The following is a 25,009-nucleotide window of genomic DNA, read 5'->3' on the forward strand; positions in this document are numbered from 1 at the left end:
ATAGTCCAAGAAGAGGAATAGCTACATCGAATGGTGGTTCCATTCCCAAATTTCCAAGGAATCTCCATAGGGATTTCCAAATTGGCTGCACCAATTTGCAGTCCCACCAGCAGTGTATGAGTGTACCTTTTTCTCTAAATTCTCACCAACACTTGTTGTTTGTTTTCATGATAGGTGCAATTCTGACTGGAGTGAGATGATACCTTAGAATAGTTTTGATTTGCAATTGCTAGAGATGATGAGCATATTTTCATAATTTTGTTGTTTGAATCCATCCTATTTATTGATACTTGGTTTTCATTCTTGTGCTTTAGGAGTCTCATTAAGGAAGTTGGGGCCTAATCCCATGTGATGAAGATTAGGATCTACTTTTATTCTATTAGATGCAGAGTCTCTGGTTTAATTCCTAGGTCCTTGATCCATTTTGAGTTAAGTTCTGTGCATAGTGAGAGACAGGGGTTCAGTTTCATTTTGTTGCATATGGATTTCCAGTTTTCCCAACACCATTTTTTAAAGATGCTATCTTTTCTACAGTGCATTTTTTTTGGCACCTTTGTCTAATATAAGATAATTATAATTTTGTGAGTTAGTCTCTGTGTCCTCTATTCTGTACCATTGCTCTACTGGCCTGTTTTGGTGCCAGTACTATGCTATTTGTTACTATTGCTCAGTAGTATAATTTAAGATCTGGTATAGCAATACCACCTGCTTCACTCTTCTTGCTTAGGATTGCTTTAGCTATTCTGGGTCTCTTATTTTTCCAGATGAATTTCAGGATTACATTTTCTATTTCTATGAGGAATGCCATTGGGATTTTGATCAGAATTGTATTGAACCTGTATAGTGCTTTTGGTAGAAAGGTCATTTTGATAATATTAATTCTGCCTATCCATGAGCAAGATAGATCTTTCCATCTAAGGTCTTCTTCTCTTTCTCTCTTTAGGGTTCTGTAGTTTCCATTGTATAGATGTTTCACCTCTTTTGTTGATTCCCAAGTATCTTATTTTATTGGAGGCTATTGTCAATGGGGTAGTTTTCCTCATGTCCTTCTCAGAGGATTTGTTTCTGATATACAGGAATGCCTTTGATTTATGGGTGTTGATTTTATATCCTGCTATTTTTCTGAATTCATTTACTAGTTCTAGAAGTTTTCTGGTGGAGTTCTTTGGGTCTTCAAGGTATAAAATCATATCATTAGCAAATAGTGCTAGTTTAAGTACTTGTTGTTTTTTAGTTATTCCTTTAATTTCTTTCGTCTAATTGCTCTGGTCAGTGTTTCAAGAACTATGTTGAATAGAAGTGGTGAGAGAGGGCATCCCTGTCTTGTTCCAGATTTTAGAGGGAATGCCTTCAATTTTTCTCCATTTAGAATGATGTTGGCCTGAGGCTTAGTGTAGATAGCCTTTACAAATGTGTTTGAACCTAAAGGGGTGTTGTATTTTGTCAAAAAATTTTTTCTACATCTATAGAGATGATAATATGATTCTTATCTTTAAATCTGTTGATGTGATGAATTACATTTGTTAATTCCCATACGTTGAATTAACCTTGCCTCCCTGGAATGAATCCCACTTGATCATAGTGCACAATCTTTTTGATATGTTTTTGTATTCGACTTGACAGAATTTTATTGAGGATTTTTGGATGTATGCTCATTAGAGATATTAAAAGACTGATCTTTTGTTAATAGTTCATCCACATTGTTTTCATTCATAGATCATCTGTCCAGATAAACTCTCCTATGGTCAGTAAGCAAGAACCTTTCATTTAAAATGTTGCCATTTCAAACAATCTTTAAACGTATTTAGTCTCTCTAGTATGAATTCTCTGGTGTTGAACAAGGCCTGATTTTTGATTAAAAGCTTTGTCACATTCTTTACATATGTAGGGCTTCTCTCCAGTATGAATCCTCTGGTGTTTGATAAAGCTTGAACGATGCCTAAAGGATTTACCACATTCTTTACATTTGTAAGGATTATGTCCAGTATGAATTCTGTGGTGCTCCACAAGCACTGACCTTTCACTGAAAGATTTGTCACATTCTTTACATTTGTATGGCTTCTCTCCAGTATGAATTCTCTGGTGTCGAACAAGGTTTGATTTCTGATGAAATGTTTTGCCACATTGTTCACATTTGTAGGGCATCTCTCCAGTATGCATTCTCTGGTGTTTGATAATGCTTGAATGATGCCTAAAAGATTTGCCACATTCTCTACATTTGTAGGGTTTCTCTCCAGTATGAATTCTCTGATGTTTGATAATGCTTGAATGATGCCTAAAAGTTTTGCCACATTCTTTACATTTGTAGGGCTTCTCCCCAGTGTGGATTCTCTGGTGATTAGTAAATGCTGAAATATGCTTAAAAGCTTTGCCACATTCTTTACATTTGTAGGGCTTCTCTGCAGTATGAATTCTGTGGTGTCTAGTAAGTGCTGATCTTTGGGAAAAAGCCATGCCACATTCTTTACATTTGTAGGGCTTCTCTCCAGTGTGGATTCTCTGGTGATTAGTAAATGCTGAATTTTGCTTAAAAGCTTTGCCACATTCTTTACATTTGTAGGGCTTCTCTCCGGTATGAATTTTCTGGTGTTGGAAAATGCATGAATATTGCCTAAAAGCCTTGCCACAGTCTTTACATTTGTAGGGATTTTCTCCAGTATGAATTCTACGGTGATCATTAAGTAGTGATTTTTGACTAAAAACTTTGGCACATTCTTCACATTTGTACGGTTTCTCGCCATTATGAATTCTCTGGTGTTGGACCAGATTTGATTTCTGACTAAAACATTTGCCACATTGTTCACATTTGTAGGGCTTCTTTCCACTATGACTTCTCAGGTGTTTGATAATGCTGGAATGACGCCTAAAAGCTTTGCCACATTCTTTACATTTGTAGGGATTCTCTCCAGTATGAATTCTATGGTGTTCAACAAGCACTGATCTATAATTAAAACCTTTGCCACATTCTTTACATTTATATGGTTTCTCTCCAGTATGGATTATATGGTGTTGAACAAGATTATATTTTTGATTAAATGATTTGCCACATTGTTCACATTTGTAAGGCTTCTCCCCAGTATGAATTCTCAGGTGTTTGAAAATGCTTGAATAGTGCCTGAAAGTTTTGCCACATTCTTTACATGTGTAGGGCTTCTCTCCAGTATGAACTCTCAGGTGATATGTAAGTATTGATCTTTGAATAAAACATTTGCCACATTCTTTACATTTGTAGGGCTTCTCTCCAGTATGAACTTTCTGGTGTTTATTAAGATCTGATTTTCGATTAAAACCTTTGCTACATTCTTTACATTTGTAGGGCTTCTTTTCAGTATGAATTTTCTGGTGTTTAGTAAGGTCTGATTTTCGATTAAAAGCATTGTTACATTCTTTACATTTGTAGGGCTTCCCTCCAGTATGTTTTCTGTGATGTTCAGTTAGCAGTAATCTTTCATTAAAAACTTTGTCAATTTCTTTACATTTGTATGGTTTCTCTCCAGTATGAATTTTCTGGTGTTGAATAACAAGAGATCTTCGATTAAAAGCTTTGCCACATACTTCACATTTGTAAGTCTTCTCTCCAGAATGATCCCTTTGGTTTGGAGTAAGGCTTGAATTTTGTTGTAAGGCTTTGGAACTTTCTTTACATTTCTCAGAGCTCTCATTAACATCAATTTTCTGGGATACAACAACTGAGCTTTGATTAAAAGCTTGGCCACATTCTTTACATTTGCAGAATTTGTCACTGTTATGACATCTCAAGGATTGAGAAATGGTTGAGAAATTGTTAAACTTGAGACTTGCTTTACAATTACAGGGCTTCTCTTGGGCATGGATGCTCTGATGCTTGACAGGGAGTGATTTCTGATTAAAAGTTTTGTCATATTCGTTAAACATGCAGGGTTTATCACTGCTGTAGTATATGTGGTATTTACTAAGGGTTGAGCAACCAGATACTTTAATACAACTTTTAAAGTTTTGGGGTTCTTTCCCAGTACAAATTTTCTTGTATTGAATGAGGACTGCAAGTGGATTAAGAGCTGTTTCATATGTCTTGCATTTGTAAGATTTGTCTTGCTTATGAATATTTGAATCGGTAACAAGTTTTAAGCACTGAAGAGAAAAACTACCACACTTTTTATCTTTGCAAAACATCTTTGGAAAATGAGTATACAGATGTTTTCTGGCATTGTGACCAATAATAAACTTTCTATGAGGCTCTTCATATTCATAATTTTTATCAGTAATATACATATGCTGGTAATAACTTGGGGTAGAGACCTGGCTAAAGATTTTATTTGTTTCAATACATATGTAGAAAGTTTTCCAGAAATCTGTATCTGAATTTTCATTAAACAATAGTGGGTAAGTAGGGACAATCCCACAAGTGTTAAAATTGTATGCTTCAGCACATGAAGGAATTATCTGTTTATTGTTGACTAATGGACACTTTGTAAAGAAACTCTCAAAATAATCACATTTAGAAGATAGTCCTTTAGTTTTAAATCTCTTGTCTATAGAAATGTTCCAAAGGAAGTTTAAATCAAAGCTACATTTGAAATTGGTCAAGTTAAAAATTGAAGCATGGACCAGATCTCTTCTCAGATTTTCCATATTTTCTTTCAGAGAAAATATATGCTTCCAAAATTGCTGTGGATTTATTCTTAACAACATACAGAGTTCTTGAAAAGTAGCAAGCATAAATGGAAGTATTTCCTGAGATATTAATTGTTCTTGATATCTGTTACCAGTAAAATTTTCATTATGAACACTCACTGATAATTGGTTTTCTCCCTTATAATATGATTTTTGAACTTCACTCTCACTTATAATTTCCCATAATTTTCTTGTTGGTAAATAGTCAAGGTCGCAATTCCCATATCTTCCCTTTATTACTTTTTGTAATAAATATGTTATGCCCTGCTCTGGTGAAAATTCTTCAGTATGATGAGAAGTCATGGCTGAAATAAATATAAATAAAATTGGTATTACTTAATAGACTGAGGTGAATATATTTTGCAAATGTACCATATGAAATTATAGCACTGTTGGGACATCAGCAGGAGAACAGTTTAATAAATACGATGCCATCATTACTCTAGAAATACTTAAACTAAGTAAAAGTGTACAGACAAAATTACATTGTGAGAACTACCAAAACCATATTAGAGTACATGTTCTTGCTAACATCCCACATGGGTGTTTCTGTTGGAGGGATGGGTGGGCTGAGAAATAAAACCTATGAAAGTAAAACCATGATATACACACAAAAGAGAACAAATGTTTTACAAAGTTGGTGCAATGATGGGTTAAGCCAACCATAAGGGGGGTGGCACCCAACAAAGATAGAGCCAGCACTTGCTGTATTTATAGCAGTATAGATGAAAGGGAATTCATAGATATTAAAATTTCAGTGTGGGAGGATTCTTTCTCTGTACTTTCTTCTTCACACAATAATAGGATATGGGTGAGGGTAGGCAGCTTGTTTCACTCTTAATGGGTTATGCCCATCACTGATGCTGTTCTGAACTATAATGGAGCTATGTAGGAAGCCACATAAGCCACACATTCTCAAAACAGCAGGATTTCTGCTGGGATTTCCAGACACAAGACTTTCCTACCTAATGGCTTCAATGTTGTTTTAGTTCCCACACAGCTCACAGGTGGTTTTCTGCGTATCCCCCTTATTTATTTTTTAAATGCAAATGATGGGCAGTTATTTAAGGATCCTGGATCATTGTTCTGAGGGCCTAACAACCTATTATTGTGATACAAAAAAGAACTAGTAGCAAACATATCATTCCAATAATACACGATGCATAATATGTTGAAACATATTTCAAGGTTTAAAGCATAAGGAGATTGAATACAGTCTCACAGGCCATAGCAGAAAACCTATTTGCAATTCTAGCCTACAAAGTCAGGCAGAGGGCCATTTATATAATGTAGAAAATCTCAGGCTGCAATTAAACACCAGAGATCTTTTAAAATACCAACTCCACTGGAAGTTAAAACATTACCAATAAAACTGCCAGGAGTCATGGCATCCTTACAGGGATGTCCTTTGCCAATTCTTGGAGACCAATCCAAAAATATAATCACTATTTCTACAAACTTTATGTTGTACTGGCATGACATTTGCACATTTCATTCATTTAGGAAAGGTACAAAATTCTATTGCAGAACAATTGGAGCAGTAAGGTATTGGTAAATGTTCCATGGAAATGACTGGCTTGTTATGAGAACGTACTATTTTAATAACTGTCCTGACATATAATCTTAAGTCCCATGGGCCAGCATGATTGGCTGGTCTAGGTCCTCCATATACTCTTTCCCTCAAAAGATAGTTTTAAACAGCCAGCATGTTTATCATAGAACCCACATATAGGTAACTGCTCACTGTAGCCAATATAATGAAATCCAGTTACATGGATGGGTATAATGTGAATATCTGTAAAACATCCCATCATATCAGTATCATTAGTAAATATTGGGATGGATTCTCCAGTCCACACCACCATGTGTACTATAGATGGATATGGAAAATAGGTCCAATGAGTTTCTACATGGACCCTACATCCCTTGACAGTTCAATAGAGTTATCATGACCACAAACATTGTGGCTGGAGATTTAATATCTCCTTTTTGTTGAACCATCTGCTCAGTCTTTTGGATAAGATTCTTCAGTTGCTTACACACTGGCAGTTTGAGTGTTTGCATGGCAGGGCCATCCATGCTCATGCTTTTCCTCCATATTACCTTCCTATTCCTGCTGGGGTGGGGATTGACATCTCCGGTTTAAATTTTAGTCATTTGAATGTTGGCTCTAGGTCCATGTTTGATGGCACGTTTCAGTACCCAAATAGGACAAAATGAACCTTCTGGGAAGACACAAGCATGATTTCCACCCCTTATTATCACTGAATCTGGTCCTTTGCACTATCCTGTTTGTAAATTGTTCCACCAAACTAGGACCAACAGACCTGTTACAGTGGAAGACTTGTCTCAGCAGCACTATGGTCTTCAGAATCAGAATTTTTAAAAATTTAGAACCAAAAAAATCATGATTAAGGTTATTTAGTGGGGTCTTACCCTCCCCTTTTTTGTGTAATTGTAGTTTAATAAATAAGTGAGCCCACTCTACAATGGCTTGATCTTGAGGATTATAAAGAATGCCTGTTTTATAATTAACATGAAATTTGTGACAAAACTTGAAAGAAGAACTAGTTCTTTCTGAAGCATTATCAGTTTTAATCTGTGAATGACAGTGTAATGCTGCAAAAGCCCATAGGCAATGAGAAATAATATGTTGAATAGTCTATTTTTCACAGGCAGAGGCAAAGATAAATTAAGAACAAGTATTCACAATAATATGAACATAATAATTTTTGCCAAAATGAAGCATGTGAGTTACATACATTTGACATAGCTGATTTGGCAATAAACCATTGGTGAAGACGGAATATGTATAACACATTATGAATACTGGCAAACAATTTGATAAGCAACTACAAGAATTCTGATGATGAAAAATGTGTGAGGCTTCTACAAAATCAAATAAAGATATTTGATGACAAACAGCAATAAGTTTTTCAATATTATCATTAACTGATGCCAAAGGATCTGGAAGCTTCTATAGAATACGCTCTGATATGGCCAATGAAATGAAGATTTTTGATGCATTTGAATTGTCTTTTGTAAAGTATGGAACAAATGAAATGATGCTTTGGGTGGTATATCTACAATAGTAGCTGTTTCAAAATGTTTAGGAACTCCCACAATATATACACTATCACTATGAAACACTAACTAGCTCATTAGTAAAATGAAGTAAAGCATATGAGGGTTTGAAGTTCTGCAAACTGTTGAGTAGTTTATGTTGTCTGTATTATCTCAGTATGAGCACGGCTACAGAAATCTGCTTTTCCTGAATTTGATCAATCAGTAAAAACTGCCATTGCTGTGGCTACTGGATGAGCACATACAATTTCTTCAAAAAATAAATGAAGTTACAAGACCAAGCTGAACAACATTATATGAGAATGATGACTTCCTACTTGACTAGGAAAATAAGCAAAAGCTATTTTCAAAATATTGGAAGATTGCCAGAGCCAACTATGCTATTGGATAGAAAAGGAGGTTACAATAATAGAAGGCTCTGATCCAACCAAATGTAAGACTCATGTTCTACCTTAATGAGTAATTGAAAATCACAAAACCATGTAATGCAGTCAAGGACTTTGAGGAGAGTGAGATAGCCAGATCTGGCTAAAATCCAATTTTCTTCCCCTGTCTTAGTAGGTAATTACCTTTGTGCCCTTCTTGCACACACACTTATCTGAGTATTAGTTTGTAAATCATAATTTAATTGTTGCTCCAAATCACAAATGATCCTGCCCAGTCAACAATTCTAAAGTGATATATACTCCATGCATTCTGTTTATCTCTGCCTGCTCAGAATAAAATTCCATCCAATTAGATTTCCACAACAAATATTCACATCTTGAAAGAAAAGTTTTCACCAGGGCAACCCAATCAGTAGAGGACAGGGCCTCAGTACACACTGATTCTACCAAGCTTTGAACAAAAGGTGAGCTTAAGCCATGCATGAAGCAAGCGGATTTTAACCCTTTTAATGTTTTAAAAAGAACAGAAATATGAATTCTTATATTTTGGTTTGGATTATGTGGATCTAACTGTCCAAAAATAGGGTATAATTCGAATCCCATTAAATTTCCCCCACTGCTTTGGATGCTCTAAGGCCCTGTTAAAACAAGAAACATTATGCTAAGTGAAATAAGCCAATCCCAAAGAACCAAAGGCCAAATATTTTCTCTAGAATACAAATGCTACTTAATTCACATTAAGGGGGTAGCTAGGGAAAAACAGAGGTACTTTAGATTAGATGGAGGAGAGTGAAGAAAGAGGAGAGGGTAAAGATGTAGAAAGCATAGTAGAATGAATCAGTTTTATCCTAGGTGAATATATGACTACATGACTGCTGTATTTCTACATCAGGTACAAACAGAAGAAAGAGAAGTTACACTCTATTTATGTATGATGTGTCAAAATGTGTTTTACTCTCATATAAAACTAATTAGAAGAAAATTTAAGTTTAAAAAAGAACAAATAAATAAAACTAGGTTTTAGATGTAAAAAAGTATTCTTCAAGTAAAGAAAATTAAATATTAATACTTATTTAGAAATCCCGAAGAAAGTTATCCTCACCCAGGAAGACCAGGTTTCTATAGTTCTCTAACATCACATCTCTGTATAAATTCTTCTGAGCAGGTTCCAGGCATTCCCATTCCTCTTCAGAGAAATCAATGGTCACATCCCTGAATGTCACTAGTTCCTGAAATAAGATAAACAATAAATAAGGAGACTAATTAATAAATAAGGAAAGTAAAGAACACACTGACCATATGATTATTCATAGTTTTTGTTAATTGACCTATTCAGTTTTATTTCTATTTTATCAACTAGTGCATTACTTTTGGCCTTATGAAAATCTCCACAAATCTACAATCCTAAACAACAAGCCCAGTGAAAACATTCAAGGCCAATTCATACACAAAGCACTTTCTTTAGATATTTTTTGTAAAGTCCAATAAACTAGCCAATGAAGGTTCAGAAAGGATTACAATAGACTATATCTATAAAAAAAATACGAGTTTTTAAAAATCAGTAAGCAAAAACAAAATGCCATTAGGTATTAGTTATTTACATGTATATTTACCTACCAAAGTGGAAACTATCCTGTCTACACACCCTGGGCTGTGCCTAAATTTTTCATATTATTTGCCTTGATCACAAATAGTACCTTCCCTTTTAAGAATTTATTGGCTTTTTAATAAATTGCAATGGCTAAAGCCAAAATTAAAAACATATTAGTTATCAGTAAATTCACTGTCTCTCTCTCTTTTTTTAATTTTTTTACAAAGTGTTAGCCTTTCAGAAAAACATAAGAACATAGGGTAAAATTATTTCCTAGGGTACTTTTCATCCAATTAAGCTGAAAATAGTCACTTCAAATTTTAATGCAGTAACAATCATACTGAAAAACAATGCCTAGGACTTTCATTGATAAATACCATTTTCAGTGCAAAAGATTTGCAGATGTCTTTGTATTTCTTTCAAATTTTTAAAAAATGTCATTTCAGAACCAACACATAAGGTACAAAATATTTTTTATAGAACCTCATTTCCATGATCAACTTCATTCTTGTTTTCTGAAACACTTAAAATATTATCTGACTATTCTTTTAGTTTAGAATTATAGTTTTAGTTTAGCTTACACACTGAAAATATGAGAAGGGTCTAAACATATCGACAATTGGTGCACAAATAGAAGGCAGTATATTAAGTCATTCTTTCACACTATAAATAGAACTAAGGTTAGTAAACACCAAATTTTATGTAGAGAAGTAACCTTCTTTCTGAAAGATGACAGATATCAAACTAGTTTTACAAAAGTTTAATGAGAGGCATAGCACATGTATTGTAAGCTTGATTTTTCCTACAAAAATGTTTTGGGGGCTGGGGATGTGGCTCAAGTGGTAGAGTGCTCGCCTGGCATGCATGTGGCCTGAGTTCAATCCTCAGCACCACATACAAACAAAGGTGTTGTGTCCGCCGAAAACTAAAACAAATAATAAATAAATAAATATTTAAAAATTCTCTCTCTCTCTCTCTTAAAAAAAAAACATTTTGGCAGCATTTTGGGGAAAATATAAATTTACTGAAAATATAACATCATATTTCTAAAGGGGGCAAGAATACTGATTATTTTCTCCTTGGAAGTGAAATACTTGTCATACAATGTATGACAGTCACTTTGTAGGGTTCAGTACATTTTAAAAATACTGATTAATCTGCAGGGAATTCCACATAGGCATATTTAACAAAATTTTCTCCATCTGGTAAGGTTTTCGTATAGGTGACTCCTACCATTTCAATCATTTATTTTTTTTCCTTTTTGCTTCTTTATTTTTTACTTCCTCTTCTATTCATCCTTCTCTCTTCCCATACTTGCATTTGCTACTCCCTTTTCTCTCAAAGAAGAATCAGTTATCTGATAGTCCTCAAGGAGTTTTTCCCCCCTATTTGTTTTGCAGTTTTCTTTACCACTGTTTTGATACCAATGTTGTCAATATTATAGGCAGTTATACCAACATTGATGACAGACTCCATTGCATGGTGTGTAACCTCTCCTGCATTGTGCTCATATTTGTATCTGACAGTTTGTTTCAATAACAATGATATAAGAAACTTTTAGGTAGAACTAAGGGGAACATTCATTGATGAATGTGAGTTTAAAATATATTATGGGATTTATAAATGTTATAAAATAACAAGCATCAATGACAATCCTTTTTGACCATTTCAAATTTACACATATTGATTCATAACAACCAATATAATCTGATAGCAATAATCTGATAGCAATAATAGTATTTATATTTTATGACATTTTCTGAAATATACACTAAATGGTACAACCTGATATTTACCAAAATTTATTTGTCCTGTAATTCGGGAGGGGGGGGTAAACATTGAGTTCAAAATAAATCGAAACAATTTTCAGAGCAAGAGCTATTATAAATAAGAAGAGTCATAGACACATGTTAAGAAGACATAATCAAGTCAAGGAAATGATATTTATTTTATGGGCACATACATAAAATTTTCACTTTGTATACATAAAAATGGATTTTCATGTAAAACAGCAAATTTGGTTTTTAAAAAAGTTATAAATCTATGGGGATTGAGCCTTTTTTAAAAGACACCATAGAGATAACCACATTTAAACATAAAAAATAAACAAGAATTATATTTGTGAGTCTTGAACATTCTTCAATTTCCCTTATTATTTATAATTTGCTTTGATATCTATTTCATAATTTTCAGACATTTCAATCATATGATTGTTGTTTCCTTAACTGAAAATGCATGGAACTTTTGTGGTTTGTGTCTGGGAACTGGAAGCAAAATAAAAAGAAAGCCTACAGGTTGTGGTCGGCGTCATGACCGCCAATAATAAAGCAAACACCTCTGGTAAACAACAGGCAGAACATTCATTGTCCAAAGAGAAGCACAAAAAAAAAAAGTTATAAAGAAGAGATTCTGTATCAAATATGATGGTTTCCAAAGGTTATTTAGAAAACTCTTGACAATGTTCTTAATGAAAACAAGAAAATGTTTATCTTTAAAGAGAAACTGAGAGGATTTAGACCAAGCAAATAAGGCTAAATCTGTGCAAGAGCAGATTGGTATGAAGTCTCAATTGACATAGAAGGACATATCACTGCCGTGATACCAGTGGACAAGTCAAAATATAATAAAATGTAAAGCCTGATGTCAGTCTACTCATAAAAATACATTAGTTTTATGCAATTTTTTAGCTTTACACCTCTCTTATGCTCTAATAGAATATGTCAGTAGGTTTTCTTTAGTATTCTACAGAATGATTCTGTCCTAATTACTGCATCCTTTCAGGGCTAGCTAAGTTTTTAGGGACAATGGATGTGCATTTCTCAAGTACTTAAAGACAATGGAACATCTAAACATAAAGTAAACAAAGCATGTTTCATTTCTTCAGCAATGTTCAGTGAACCCAAAACATCCCCAACAGAAGTCTAGAATACCAAGATTTTTTATGCTCCTTTTTCAAAAAGAAAACTTTTTCAATCTTGCAGGTCATGCAGTCATGGCATGAATTTACAAAAGTGTAAGAATGGAAGGAAGGCTCTCAATATAGGGGATATATATGGGTATATATAATGTAGAGTTAAATTTGACTATTGTGAGAAGCAAAGGAAGTAAAGTAGGTAAATATGCTAAACGCAGATGCGAAAGATAGAAAAGGAGGACTTCAAGTTCTAAACATGAAGTACTTTAGGAGGTAAATTTAATGCAGCCCCTGACCTGGACCACACAACTGGAGACCAAGCATGTCTTCTTCCTTTGTTCTTCCCTAGGCTTCTTTCTCAGGAGTGACTGCCCACAATTCAAATCCACATCTTGAAAATAGGCTTCTAAAGAAACAAAACATGTGGGTCTTCAAAGACCTTATTTGTAGGTTCAAGATTAATTTAACTAGAAGTCATTTAGCTCAGACCTCCCTGATTCCAAATTTTATTCATATACTTTTAAAGGAGAAAAGACCTCTTTAAAGGAGTAAATACATAAAAATATTCGCATTTAGTGAGTTTTTTGTTTTGTTTTCTATTAGGGGTTGAAACTAGTGTCAATTTACAGATTTACCACCGAAAAATATCCACTGAAATATTATTCATTTTTCATTTATTTATTTGTTTAAAACAGGGACTGCATAACTTGTCAGGGCTGATTTTATATTTCAAAACATAAATAAACAAAAGCACCCATTTTCCCAGAACATATATAATTTTGGTGCTATCTCCACAATAACAAATCATTAATATAAATCATATGTGAATAATTCTAGGATTTGCCAAGCCATATTTCACATGATTTAATGTTAGCTTAAAATGTCCAGATAATAATATATATGCTTGACTCTTACAAGGGTTCAAAGAAAAGGAACAGATTATTTAATATATCTGGAATTCATCGATTTAATTACAACACAATTTCAAAGAATCGAATTTGTTTTTCTTCAGCCAAAATGGAAGAGAGATTTTTTTCTACTTACAGATAAGCCATGGAATTTTATCTAAAATAAACTACCAAATAGAGCACACATGAGAAACCACTAAAAACATTTTTGGGTAGAAGAAGGTCAAATAATATTCTTATATAATGTAAGGGCAACATATTTTCTAAAACTCAAATTATATCCAGTTGTTTTGGATATATCTTTTACATTTGAAGCTACAGAAACAAAATATACTTTACAGTTAGAGAAAAGTTAAACATGAAAAAAGATTTTGTTGTTGTTGTTGTTGTTTTGGTCCCTTGTTTGTTTTTGTCTCTTTGTCTTTGTCTTCCTTTGTATTTTGTTTTGTCTTAAGGTGACAAGCCAAGGGAAACAGTGCTGAATAAAAAACACATGCAGGATCCAAGGGTATAAGAAAATCCTGGCATCTAAGACATTCTCCCATCCCTTTTTTTTACTCCTGAAATACATTGTGGAACTTTTATATGCACAACTGTGTGTGGGTTTTGTTGGAACTTTGGGATAATCTTCTTGCATTCACAACTCAGAGAAAATTAAGACAGGAGAATACATCCTATCTGCAGTGAATTGAGGCTAAGGAAAAAATACATATGGAGCAGTTACATAAGTAGATTAATTGAATAATGGGAGATGCTTCTAAGCCACAGGACAACTAATTTTTCCTATGTCTCCACTGCACCCCTGGGGATGTCTTCTAGGAAGATTTTATAACAAAGTTTCTCATTTGTGCTCTGTTGACAATTCAAGTGAATGGCCCCTGTGGGTACCAAGGCTATTCAGCAAGCAGTTCTCAAATCCATGACCAGGTACAAAAATAGGACAGTGGATCAGGGCATTCCACTTAGTAAAGTTTCTCTTTCAGTAAGCTTTTCAGTTCCTATGACCTAAACAACTAAAACTAATAACTTACAGGTGAAAACATTTATTTTACGTCATAGTTTTAGAGAATGCAGTTTGTGGTAGGCTCATTCCTATCATGGCATAAACATCATGGAAGAAGGACATGGAGAAAAGGTGTTCAGCTTTAGGGAATCAGGCAGTAAAGAAAGACCAAATTACTGAGAGAAGGTAATCAGATTCAGGGCTATACTTGTGACCTTCTTCCTCCAATCAGTTCTGTCTTTCCACAACTCCAGTTAGGCTAATATACTGAACATATAGAGCACTCATAAAACAATGTAAAGTCTATCTTTTAACCTTTCTGCAACTGGGGACCATGATTACAACATGTGTGATTTGGGAGAAATCTTAGATAAATGCATAACAGTTGTCAAAGATATTCTGATAAAGTGTCTGCGCCCAAGAAAGTCAAAAGTGGGAAAGGCAGAATCCAGTGAATGTTCTCTCCTTTCTTACCATGAGAAACATCCTCTTTAAACCAATTATTTTTGAAAGGATCATCCATTATTCATGGGGAAATAACAATTAAAACACTATGCCAGTTTCAAATAGTGCAGGGAAAGGATAAAAGATATTTGAGGACTTGTGGAAGGAGTTCAAAATTGAAGGCTTCAATGTCAGCTCAGTGAGCAGTCAGAATGAGGGAATGGGGGTCTTCAATTTGAAATCCTGCTTTTCATATAGTGAAAGAATCAGAGAAAATGAATGAACCCTGAGGAAAAAGGAAGAACTAATGTCCTCAGTCAACAATGCTACTCTCTGACTTTTTGTGTACTCAGCACAAACTGTGGAGACACAGAATATCCAGTAATAGCTCCTGGCAGACACTGTCCAGAAGTTTTAGCTGCTGGCTCATTTGCCACAGCATGTCCCAGAAGGGTCATAGGGTCATGAGGTCAAAGCAGTGGTCGTCCTTGATCAGATGAATGTAAAAATAATTTTAGGCAGGACACAGTCTCTCCACAGCTGATTCACCCTTTCTTCAATGAGCTACCCTCATCATTTCAGTATACCCAGCTAATCATATTCTTAACTATCTGGCATTCTAGGTATTTCAGCATGCTTTCTAGAGTTCTGCATGACTGCACTTCAGAAGAGGCCTCTACAGAGTTACATGGACCTCTCAAGCAGAGAAGACGCCAGAGTTCCAGAGGCATGATAGACAAAGTGCTGTGAGGCTGTAGAAGGACGACCCCTCATTTATGACTCCTGACCCAGTTGAACAGTTCACACCAAGAATTCATTACTAGAGAGAGTTCCAGGCCCCACACAGACATAGAATAACAGTAGATGCAATTCAAACCCTGCCTGAATGATGGCAGAATAATACATCCTTAGCTGAAGCTCTTTTAAACCTGTTTCTTCTTTTCAAGGGAGCTTTGCATTTTATCAGAGCTTTACCTTGGCTTTCCAGAACTGGGAGTTTTCTTACCGTTCCTTTAGTGGGCTACTCCTTTATTTTCCTTTCGGACATGGAATAACCATTGTCTCTTTGTCATATTACAGAGATGATATTCAAACAAGAAAAATCTGGACTCTGGACAGAACTACACAAGAAAGAACAGACTACCATACAAAGGAAGGAGATAGTAGAGGCTGGTGGCTGTACAACCAAGACTTCTAACAATTGTTCTCTCACTCTATTTTCATCAAAGAAAACCAAAGATTTCACAAAAGGAAAACAATTTTTAAACACATAAAATGGGAGTTGGACAGAAGCACTTTTTTAAATTAAATGAAATAACTTATTAACTCACTAGGATAAGGAGTCTGTTTGAAACACATTTCAAAAGGAAAACCTACTCATAGAAGAATATACATTTACACATTCCAGATTCTAATTGATAAAGAGTAGCTCCAGAAAAAGCCATTCTCTGGAGATGAGGCAGGGGAATAATATGCTTTAATTCTCAGAGCTTAATATCCCCTCTGGTCCCTTTTAAGATTTTTTTTTTTTTTTTTTTTTGAGAAAATTAAGCAAGCCCAAAGAAGAAACTGATAAATTAAACTCCACTGAAATTTAAAAGTCCATGAAAAGGTAAGAGGAAGTGAAAAGAGATAGTGCTACCTGAGAGAAAATATGTATATGAAAAGAGTATCAATAGAAATGAATTATCAGTAAAATATGTAAAAAAAAAGGATAAAAGTAATAAACATACAAAATGATTAAGCAGAATAAGATCACATAGGAAAGTGTTCAATGTTGTAGGTTTACTCAATGCTGTAGGTTATCAATAAAAAGTAATATATATTCACATGAAAAGTAAGGGTAAATGTTCTTAAGGAATAAACACACATGCATGCATGGCACCATGGCTGATATGTTTCACTAATATTTACCAGTCAATTTGTGTCAATCTATTTTATACAATACACTGTTTCATGTAAAGTGTAAAATATTTATGAAACATTATTTGGAGACAAATAAAAATAACACTGTCCACATAATCAAAAGAAAAAACATCAAACAATTCAAACTCCATAAGCAGTGCAATGGGTGAATAAGTTCTACAGAAGTTTACTGCAAAGAGTAACCCCCTATTATCACATATATGGTGCTCCCAATTTTATCTGTAACAACCAAGGCACTGATTTTGCATATTCCCAATTACTCTTTCATAGATAGTTTACTAGACAGCATTTTACCCAGTGGCAAGAACAAGATATTTTTAACAAAACTTGGCTTTAATTTCCCTCCCTCCTTCTATCCCATTAAAATTGACCTGCTTCAGCCTAAGCCAAAATGTACTCTTTTTATGCCCTGTCTTAAGTATGTAGCTTTTCTTGAACTTGTGACTTTCTTGCCCTACTTCAAGTACTCAGCATTAATGGCATGGGCCACTATGCCTAGCTCGATCTAAATTCTCCAATTTTCATCAATGCCTCCAATTCTGAACTTCCTTGTGTTTTATTTGCTCCTTCCTATGGGGTGGGGGGAAATAAGTCCACTTCATGCTTTGATCATAACACTTGCTGTTCTATCACTGTGGCTTACTTTAAAACTAACTTTTTTTCCCTTTTTCTCTATTTCCACAATGTCTTTATAGCCATAAAGAAAATGAGATGGACCTTCCAGTCATTAGCCAAGCTCTCCATCCTTCAGAGCCTGTACCACAGAAATGAAGAAATCCATGTACTCCAAATTGGTATAAATGTCAAAAGTTACTGTCATGTATAACCAAAATAACAAATAAAGCTAAAAAAAAAAAAAAATCTAAAGAATGACACCCACTCTCTCAGGACTACAAGTAAATTATGTATTCTGAAAGGGCCACCTGGAGTGTACCCATTGAAATCGCCTGGTCCCCTTTTCCCCTAAAAGTTAAAAACACAGATTCTAAAACAGAAATCCCCTGAATTTCTCCTTTGGTAGCAAAGCAATAAAACCTCGATTTTCCTTTTTCTCTAAACTTTGTACTCATTACTGATGTATTGGAACAAGGACCACAACATCTGTATCAAATTTGGTGTCTACCAGGGGACCTGACAGTGCACCTGCTTCAGCCTTCATAAGCAGGCCTGGAACTCTGTGTAATTTTGCTTCCATTATAGAGGATACAAAGTGGTTGGTTGATAAGCCTGTTGAAGCCTAATCACTGGAAAATTAGGAGATGGGGTAAGATTGCCTCAAATTGAACTGGAGGTGCTTTTCCTCTAAGTAAAGGGGAAAAAGAAAGATACCTTCCCAGAAACTACCAAGGCTCCTTTTGCTTCAGGGAATTTCTGTCTTCTCCACCTTTATGGTATGAATTGCTCCACCATTGGTTTACTTTGGAGAAAAGGAAAATGAATGCAGTAAAGTCATGACAACTAGCCACTTGATAATCTCCTTCACTTTGCGTAAGACCCTCGACTGCACACATCTGCTTTCCTTCAGATGTGCATCTTGTTCCTATTTGTGTAAACACCTTTGGCACCATTGGTGGAGAAGTCATGGTTAAGTTTAAGTATGAAACATAATTCCTGCCCCTCCTTGAGGGGAGTGTTAAGCTTTTTGAATTCTTTGTATATCCTAGAAATTAACAACATGTGCAGGTGGCAAATATTTCTCCCATTCTGTAGGTTATTTCTTCATGCTCTTTTTTTTTTTTTTGGAACTCAGTGTAAAATCCAGGACTTGACAAATGCAAGACAGTTGCTTTGCCACTGAGCTAATCTCAGTGTTATTGTTTCTTTTGCTGTGAAGAAGACATTTAGTTTGATGCCACCTCATTTATTCATTTTTTAATATTTTTGTTATACATGGACACAATATCTTGATTTTGTCACAACCCTAGCCCCTATTTATTCATTTTTTTTAATTATAGAGTCTTGTTCAGGAAGTCAGTTCCTCTGCCAAGGTGTTGAAGCACTGGACCTACCTTTTCTTCTAGTAGTTACAAGGCTTCTAGTATAATTTCTAAGTCTTTGATCCACTAAGACTTGATTTTTGTGCTGGGTGAGAAACAGGAATTAACTTGAATTCTATTACATATAGATTCCCACTTTTCCCAAGACCATTTGCTGAAGAGGCTATCTTCTCTCCAGTATGCATTTTCAGTACTTTGTCTAATATGAGGTAACTTGTATGTATGTATGTATGCATGTATTTGTTTGTTTGTTTTTCATTGTAGTTGGACACAATACCTTTTATTTATTTATTTGTATGTGGTGCTGAGGATCAAACCCAGGGCCTTACATATGAGAGGCAAGTGCTCTACTGCTGAGCTACAACCCCAGTCCCAAGGTAACTTTTTATGTGAATTTTCCTGTTTTTTATTCTGTTCCATTGGCATTTTTGCCTATTTTGGTGCCAATATCATGTTGTTTTTGTTACTAGAGCTCAGTAGTATAATTTAGGGCCTAGTTTTGTAATACATCCTGCTTCATACTTCTCCCTAAGAATTGTTAGCTATTCTAAGCCTCTTACTTTTCCAAATGAATTTTGCTGGCTGCTTTTTCTATTTCTAAATGCCTTGTTTAATGTAAGTGGTAAAATGGGATATCCTTGTCAAGCCCCTCTTTTTAATGGGAATTATTTCAGTTTTTCCATTTAGAATGATGCTGGCCTTTAATTTGTCATATATACCTTTTACAATGTTGAGGAAATTTCCATCTATCCCTAGTTTTTCCGGTATTCTCTACAGGAGTGGAGGCTCTATTTTGGCAAATACATTGTCTGCAACTTGAGATAATTATGTGTTTTTTGTCTTTAAAACTATTTATGTGATGTGTCACATTTATTGATTTCCATATGTTGAACCAACCTTGCATCTCTGGGATAAAACCCACTTCGCTATTGTGAACTATTTTTGTAATTTGTTTTTGTATGCAATTTGCCAGTATTTTATTAAGAACGTTTTACATCTATGTTCATTGAGGATATTGGTGTGAAGTTTTCATTCCTTCATGTGTCTTTGTCTGGTTTTCATATCCTTTTCTATTTTGTAAAATAGTTCAAGGAGGATTGATGTTAGTCTTTAAAATGGAGAATCCATAGAGTCCTATACTTTTCATTTTTGGTAGGTTTTTGATGACTTATTAAATTTTATTATTAGAAATTTATGCTTAAATTTTCTATATCCCTCTGGTTCAATTTGATCAGATCATATGTCACTAGGAATGTGTCAATATCACCAAGATTTTTTGGTTCACTGAAGCATAAATTTTCAAAGTACTCATTTATATTTCTGTAGTGTTTCTGGTGATATTTTCATTGTCTTTATGGGTTGTACAATTTGCATTTTTATTTAGCTGGACTAAAAATTTATGAATTTCATATTCTATCAAAGAACCAACTTTTTGATTGATTTTTTTAATTTTTTATTTATTTTTGTTGTTGTTGTTGTTAATGTCAATTTCAATGTGTTGGGCTCTGATTTTATTTCCCATCTAGTACTGGCACTCATACTGATTTGTTCTTCTTTATCTAGAGTCTTGAAATGTAATGTTAGATTATTTGTTTGGTGTCTTTCTGTTTATTAAATGAGCTCAATACTATGAACTTACCTCCTAGAGCCACCTTCATAGTGTCCCAGAGGTTCTGATATGTTGTAATGCTGTTTTCATTTACTGCTAAGTGTTTTTTATTTCACTCCTTATTTCTTCTCCTTTCATTTCATCAGTATGAAATGGCCTTCTTTGTCTTTTCTGATTAACTTTGGTTTGAAGTCCATGTTATCTTATAGGAGGATAGGAATCTCCTGCTTGTTTATGAGGACAATGTGAATGATTTTCCCCAAAATTTTTACCTTGATACTGCAGATCTCTTTCTTTTTGAGTAAGTCATTTGGAGACAACTAATTGTTGGGTCTTAATTTTTTATTCAATCTGCCTTTTTTAATTAATTATTATTTTTATCAGAGTTTAGACCATTTACATTCAGTGGTTTTGTTGTATTTTTTAAGTCGTGCAGACTGTTTGTGCATTACTATTGTATTAGAAATTATTCACCTACTCTCACCAGTCAAATACTTCAAAATTAAATGGAATACTTATAAATATCTGAGAAGTCAAGAAAGAAAATACAAGATAAGTAAATAAAAAGGGCTTTGAATAAAGTACTAAAAACAGCTTAAAATATCAAAATATCTCGAATGTAAAAGTACTGGGAACAATAATTATAACTTAAATTATTAGTATCACAAAGAAGCTAGAATAACAAATTGTTTTTTAAATATGTAGTAGGAGAAAAAATAAGTAGGTGCCAAAATATATAAAATTAAAAAGAATACAGCTAAAATTTGACTAAAATAAACAAGTCTAATCAGGAAGAAAGAATAGAAAAACATAACTTTACAGATGCAAAAAATATGTTACAGTAATATTACAATTGTATGCCAACATATGTGACAGCTTACATAACGACTCTATATTAGAAGGATTCATGTGCTGCTAAGAAAGTGTATTCAGTCACTGATGGATGAAATATTATATGTATACATACATACATATATGTCTTAAGTCTAAATTATCAATTGTATGTTTTACTTCTATAAATTTTTTATTTAGTTATTGTTTGAAGATCTATCCAGTGATGACATAGGCATGTTAAAAGTGCCAAGTATTATTGAATTGTGGTTTATTTCTTTTTATTTCTTTTTATTTCTTCTTCTTTAAGTTAGCATAAACTTATGTTATTTTTTAATTTGTTGTAATTAGTTATACATGACAGTAGAATGAATTTATACACTTTGATATATCTTACACAGATGGAATATAATTTCTCATTTTTCTGAGCGTACATATTGCAGAATCCTATTGATCATGTAGTCACATATATACATGTAGTAATAATGTCTGTTTCATCCTACTATCTTTCCTATCCCCACATCTCCTCCCCTCCTTCCCTATCACTTCCTCTACCTAATCTAAGGTAACACTATTTTGCCTTAGTGCCCCCCCTCACAGTCACACACCTTATTGTGAATTATCATCCACATATTAGAGAAAACATTTGGCGTTGGGTTTTGTGGGACTGGCTTGTTTCATTTAGCGTGACATTCTCCAACTCCCATCATTTACTGGCAAATGCCATAACTTCTCTCTTCTTTAAAGCTGAGTAATATTCCATTGAGTATATATGCTACATTTTCTTTATCCATTCATCTATTGAGGGACACCTAGGTTGGTTCCGTTGAGAAGTATTTGTTAGCTGTACATAGATAATCTATTGTTTGGAGTATAAATATTTATGATTGTTTTGTTGATGTTTGATTCCCTTAATACATATGAAATGGCTTTTCTTATCCCTTCTCATTAATTTTGCCCCTTCTCATATCAGATAAAGTCCACTTTATCTGACATGAGGATAGAAACCTTTGTCCCTTCTCATTAATTTTGTCCCTTCTCAGATAAAGTGGACTTTATCTCACATGAGCATAGAAATCCCTGCTTACTTACATGATCCATGTGAATGAAATGATATTTTCCATTTTTCACCTTCAGCCTTTAGATGTCTTTGCCTATGAGGTGAGTCTATGAGGTGAGTCACCCAGTCTGTGTCTTTTGATTGATGATTTTAATCTACTTACATCCAAGGTTATTATTAAGATGTGCTTTATATTTACAGACATTTGGGTTTACTTCTAGTTTTTAATTTGAATTAGTTTATCCTTTTTTTCTAATTTGTTTTATATGACAGCAGAATTCATTACAATTTATAGTACATATAGATGGCACATTTTTTCCTATCTCTGTTTGTACAAAAAGTAGAGTCACACGATTCTCGTCTTCCTGCAGGTACTTAGGATAATAATGTCCATCTCATTCCACTGTCTTTCTTACCCCCATGCACCTCCCTTCCTCCCTTTCTCTCCCTCCCCTTTTCTCTATCTAGAGTTCATCTATTCCTCCCATGATCCCTTAGTTTCTCCTTTGATTTCCTATATTCTTTTTTGTAGTTCCTACTTTTGCTGGGTTTGATTTTTTTTTTCCATTTCATCTTCATAGAATATTTTGTTGACAATGTTCTGTAGTGCAGGCTTTCTAGTTGCAAATTTTTTAACTTTTGTTTTTATTTTATCTTCAAATCTGAAGCTCAGTTTTACTGGGTATAGGATTCTTGGTTGACACCCATTTACTTTCAGAGCATGATGCATGTTACTCTAGGATCTCCTAGCTTTGAGGGTCTGGGTTAAGAAATCAGTGGAGATTGGAATTTGTATACCCCTATATGTAATCTGACATTGTTTTTTTTCTCTCACAGCATTTAAAATTCTGTCCTTATTCTGTATGTTAGGCATTATAATATGCCTTGGGTCTGTTGCAATTTTGTACATTTGGGGTCCTGTGAGCCTCTTGTATTTGATTTTCCATTTTAATCATACGGTCTGAAAATTTTCTGATATTATTTTGTAGGAAAGAATGTGCACTTTATTGGTTTGTATCTCTGCACCTTCATCTATCCTGATAAATCAGGAATTTGGCTGTTTTATGTTATCCCATAGTTGTTGGAAGGTCTGTTCATGGTTTCTGAACATCCTCTCCATGGTCAACTCTATTTTAAAGATTATATATTTTGTCTTCATTGATTGATATTCTGTCTTCTAAGGGGCCTGGTCTGCTGATAATTGATTCTATTGAATTTTTAATCCCATTTATTATTTCCTTTATTTTGAGAATTCATGCTTGTGTTGTTGTTGTTGTCATTGCTGCTATTATTGTTGTTTTCAAAATCTTTGCCTCTTTATTGAAGTGATCTTTAACTTCATGTATTTTCTCTTGAATTTCAATTCTCATATCATCATTTACTTTGCAAATGAAATTTAACTATGTACATTCTAATCTCCTTCCCTAACATTTCTTCCACGTGGTATTGATGGATTCTGTTATTGAAGTATCTTGGTTTGTTTGGGGCACTGTTTTCCCCCTGATTTTTCATGTTTGTGTGTCTACCCATCTAATAGTATGGATCAAGTAGGAGAGTTTCAACCTTGTGGACTTTACTGTAGTAGGAGGTTTCCAGTATACCATTGTTTAGGGGAATACAAATAATAAGAACAACAATATGCAGCATTAAACCAAATAGTTGCCACTATGCTGTCAAAAAAGTTAATTATCACAGTAAAGAGAAATGATATGATCAGATATTGCCTACTATAAAAATACCAAGTTTCCAAAAGGTTTTATAACATCAAATGGTGGACAAGGAAAGGAAAGAAGTCATATACAATGTGATGACTATAAGGGAGGAGGAGAGAAGAATAAGTAAAATTTTAAAAATAGTAAAAGAGAAAAAAATAGAGAAGAGCAGTTTGCAGAAGAAAAGAGTATCAGGAGAAACAGGTAGGAGAAAAAAAAATATGTATATATATATATGAAGTTTTAAAAAATTAAAAATATAAAACAAAATTAAAATATACTAATCAAACATCCTACTTTACAAAAAACTAACCCATGAAAAATAGCTGCCTTCCAAAATGGTAGAAACTAAAATATGAATATATATAAATGTTCATGTACCACTAAGGTCACAATTAAACAAAGAAAAAGAATTTTAAAAAATCTTGATGAAATGTTAAAGTATTCTTTCCATTGCAGCTCAAACAGCATTTCAGCAGTTTTAGATGGAATCATCTGAAGAGTGCTCACACTGAGTGTTATTATCGAAAGATGCTTTTTATTTCCCTTCATTTTAAGTTATTTCTAGTTTTTAAGTTGAATTAGATTCTCCTTTGTTTATTTTCTATTGTTGTTATTCCTTTTGCTGGCTTGGGTTTTTATTCTCCATGTATTTGTGAAATATTTTATTGAGTAAGTTTTATAGTGCCGGATTTATAGATTTTATAGGTGTGAATTTTTTTAACTTTTATTTACCATGAAAGGCTTTTATTTCCTCTTCAAATGTAAACCTTTCTAGGTCCATACCCATTTTCCTTTAGAGTTTGGTATATATTATTCTAAGACCTCCTAGCTTTTAGGGTCTGGGTTAAAAAAAAAAAATCAGCTGAGATTTGGATACGTTTGCCTCTA

At 33.9% G+C, this 25,009-nt stretch overlaps 1 protein-coding gene across 1 annotated transcript in view; it reads right to left on the bottom strand.

Moving 5' to 3' along the window:
* The window catches only part of LOC143408547 (uncharacterized), a 123,562-nt gene that overhangs the window by 50,030 nt on the left and 48,523 nt on the right, over positions 1–25,009 (bottom strand). The window contains exons 2-3 of the mRNA XM_076868432.1: positions 9,226–9,352; positions 1,845–4,958 (exon numbers count right to left, since the gene is read on the bottom strand). Of these exons, the coding sequence (XP_076724547.1) occupies positions 1,845–4,958; positions 9,226–9,352 (3,241 nt within the window). The remainder of the gene's footprint in view (positions 1–1,844; positions 4,959–9,225; positions 9,353–25,009) is intronic.

Source organism: Callospermophilus lateralis, chromosome 1 (assembly GCF_048772815.1).
Source record: "Callospermophilus lateralis isolate mCalLat2 chromosome 1, mCalLat2.hap1, whole genome shotgun sequence".
Classification (NCBI taxonomy): Eukaryota; Metazoa; Chordata; class Mammalia; order Rodentia; family Sciuridae; genus Callospermophilus; species Callospermophilus lateralis.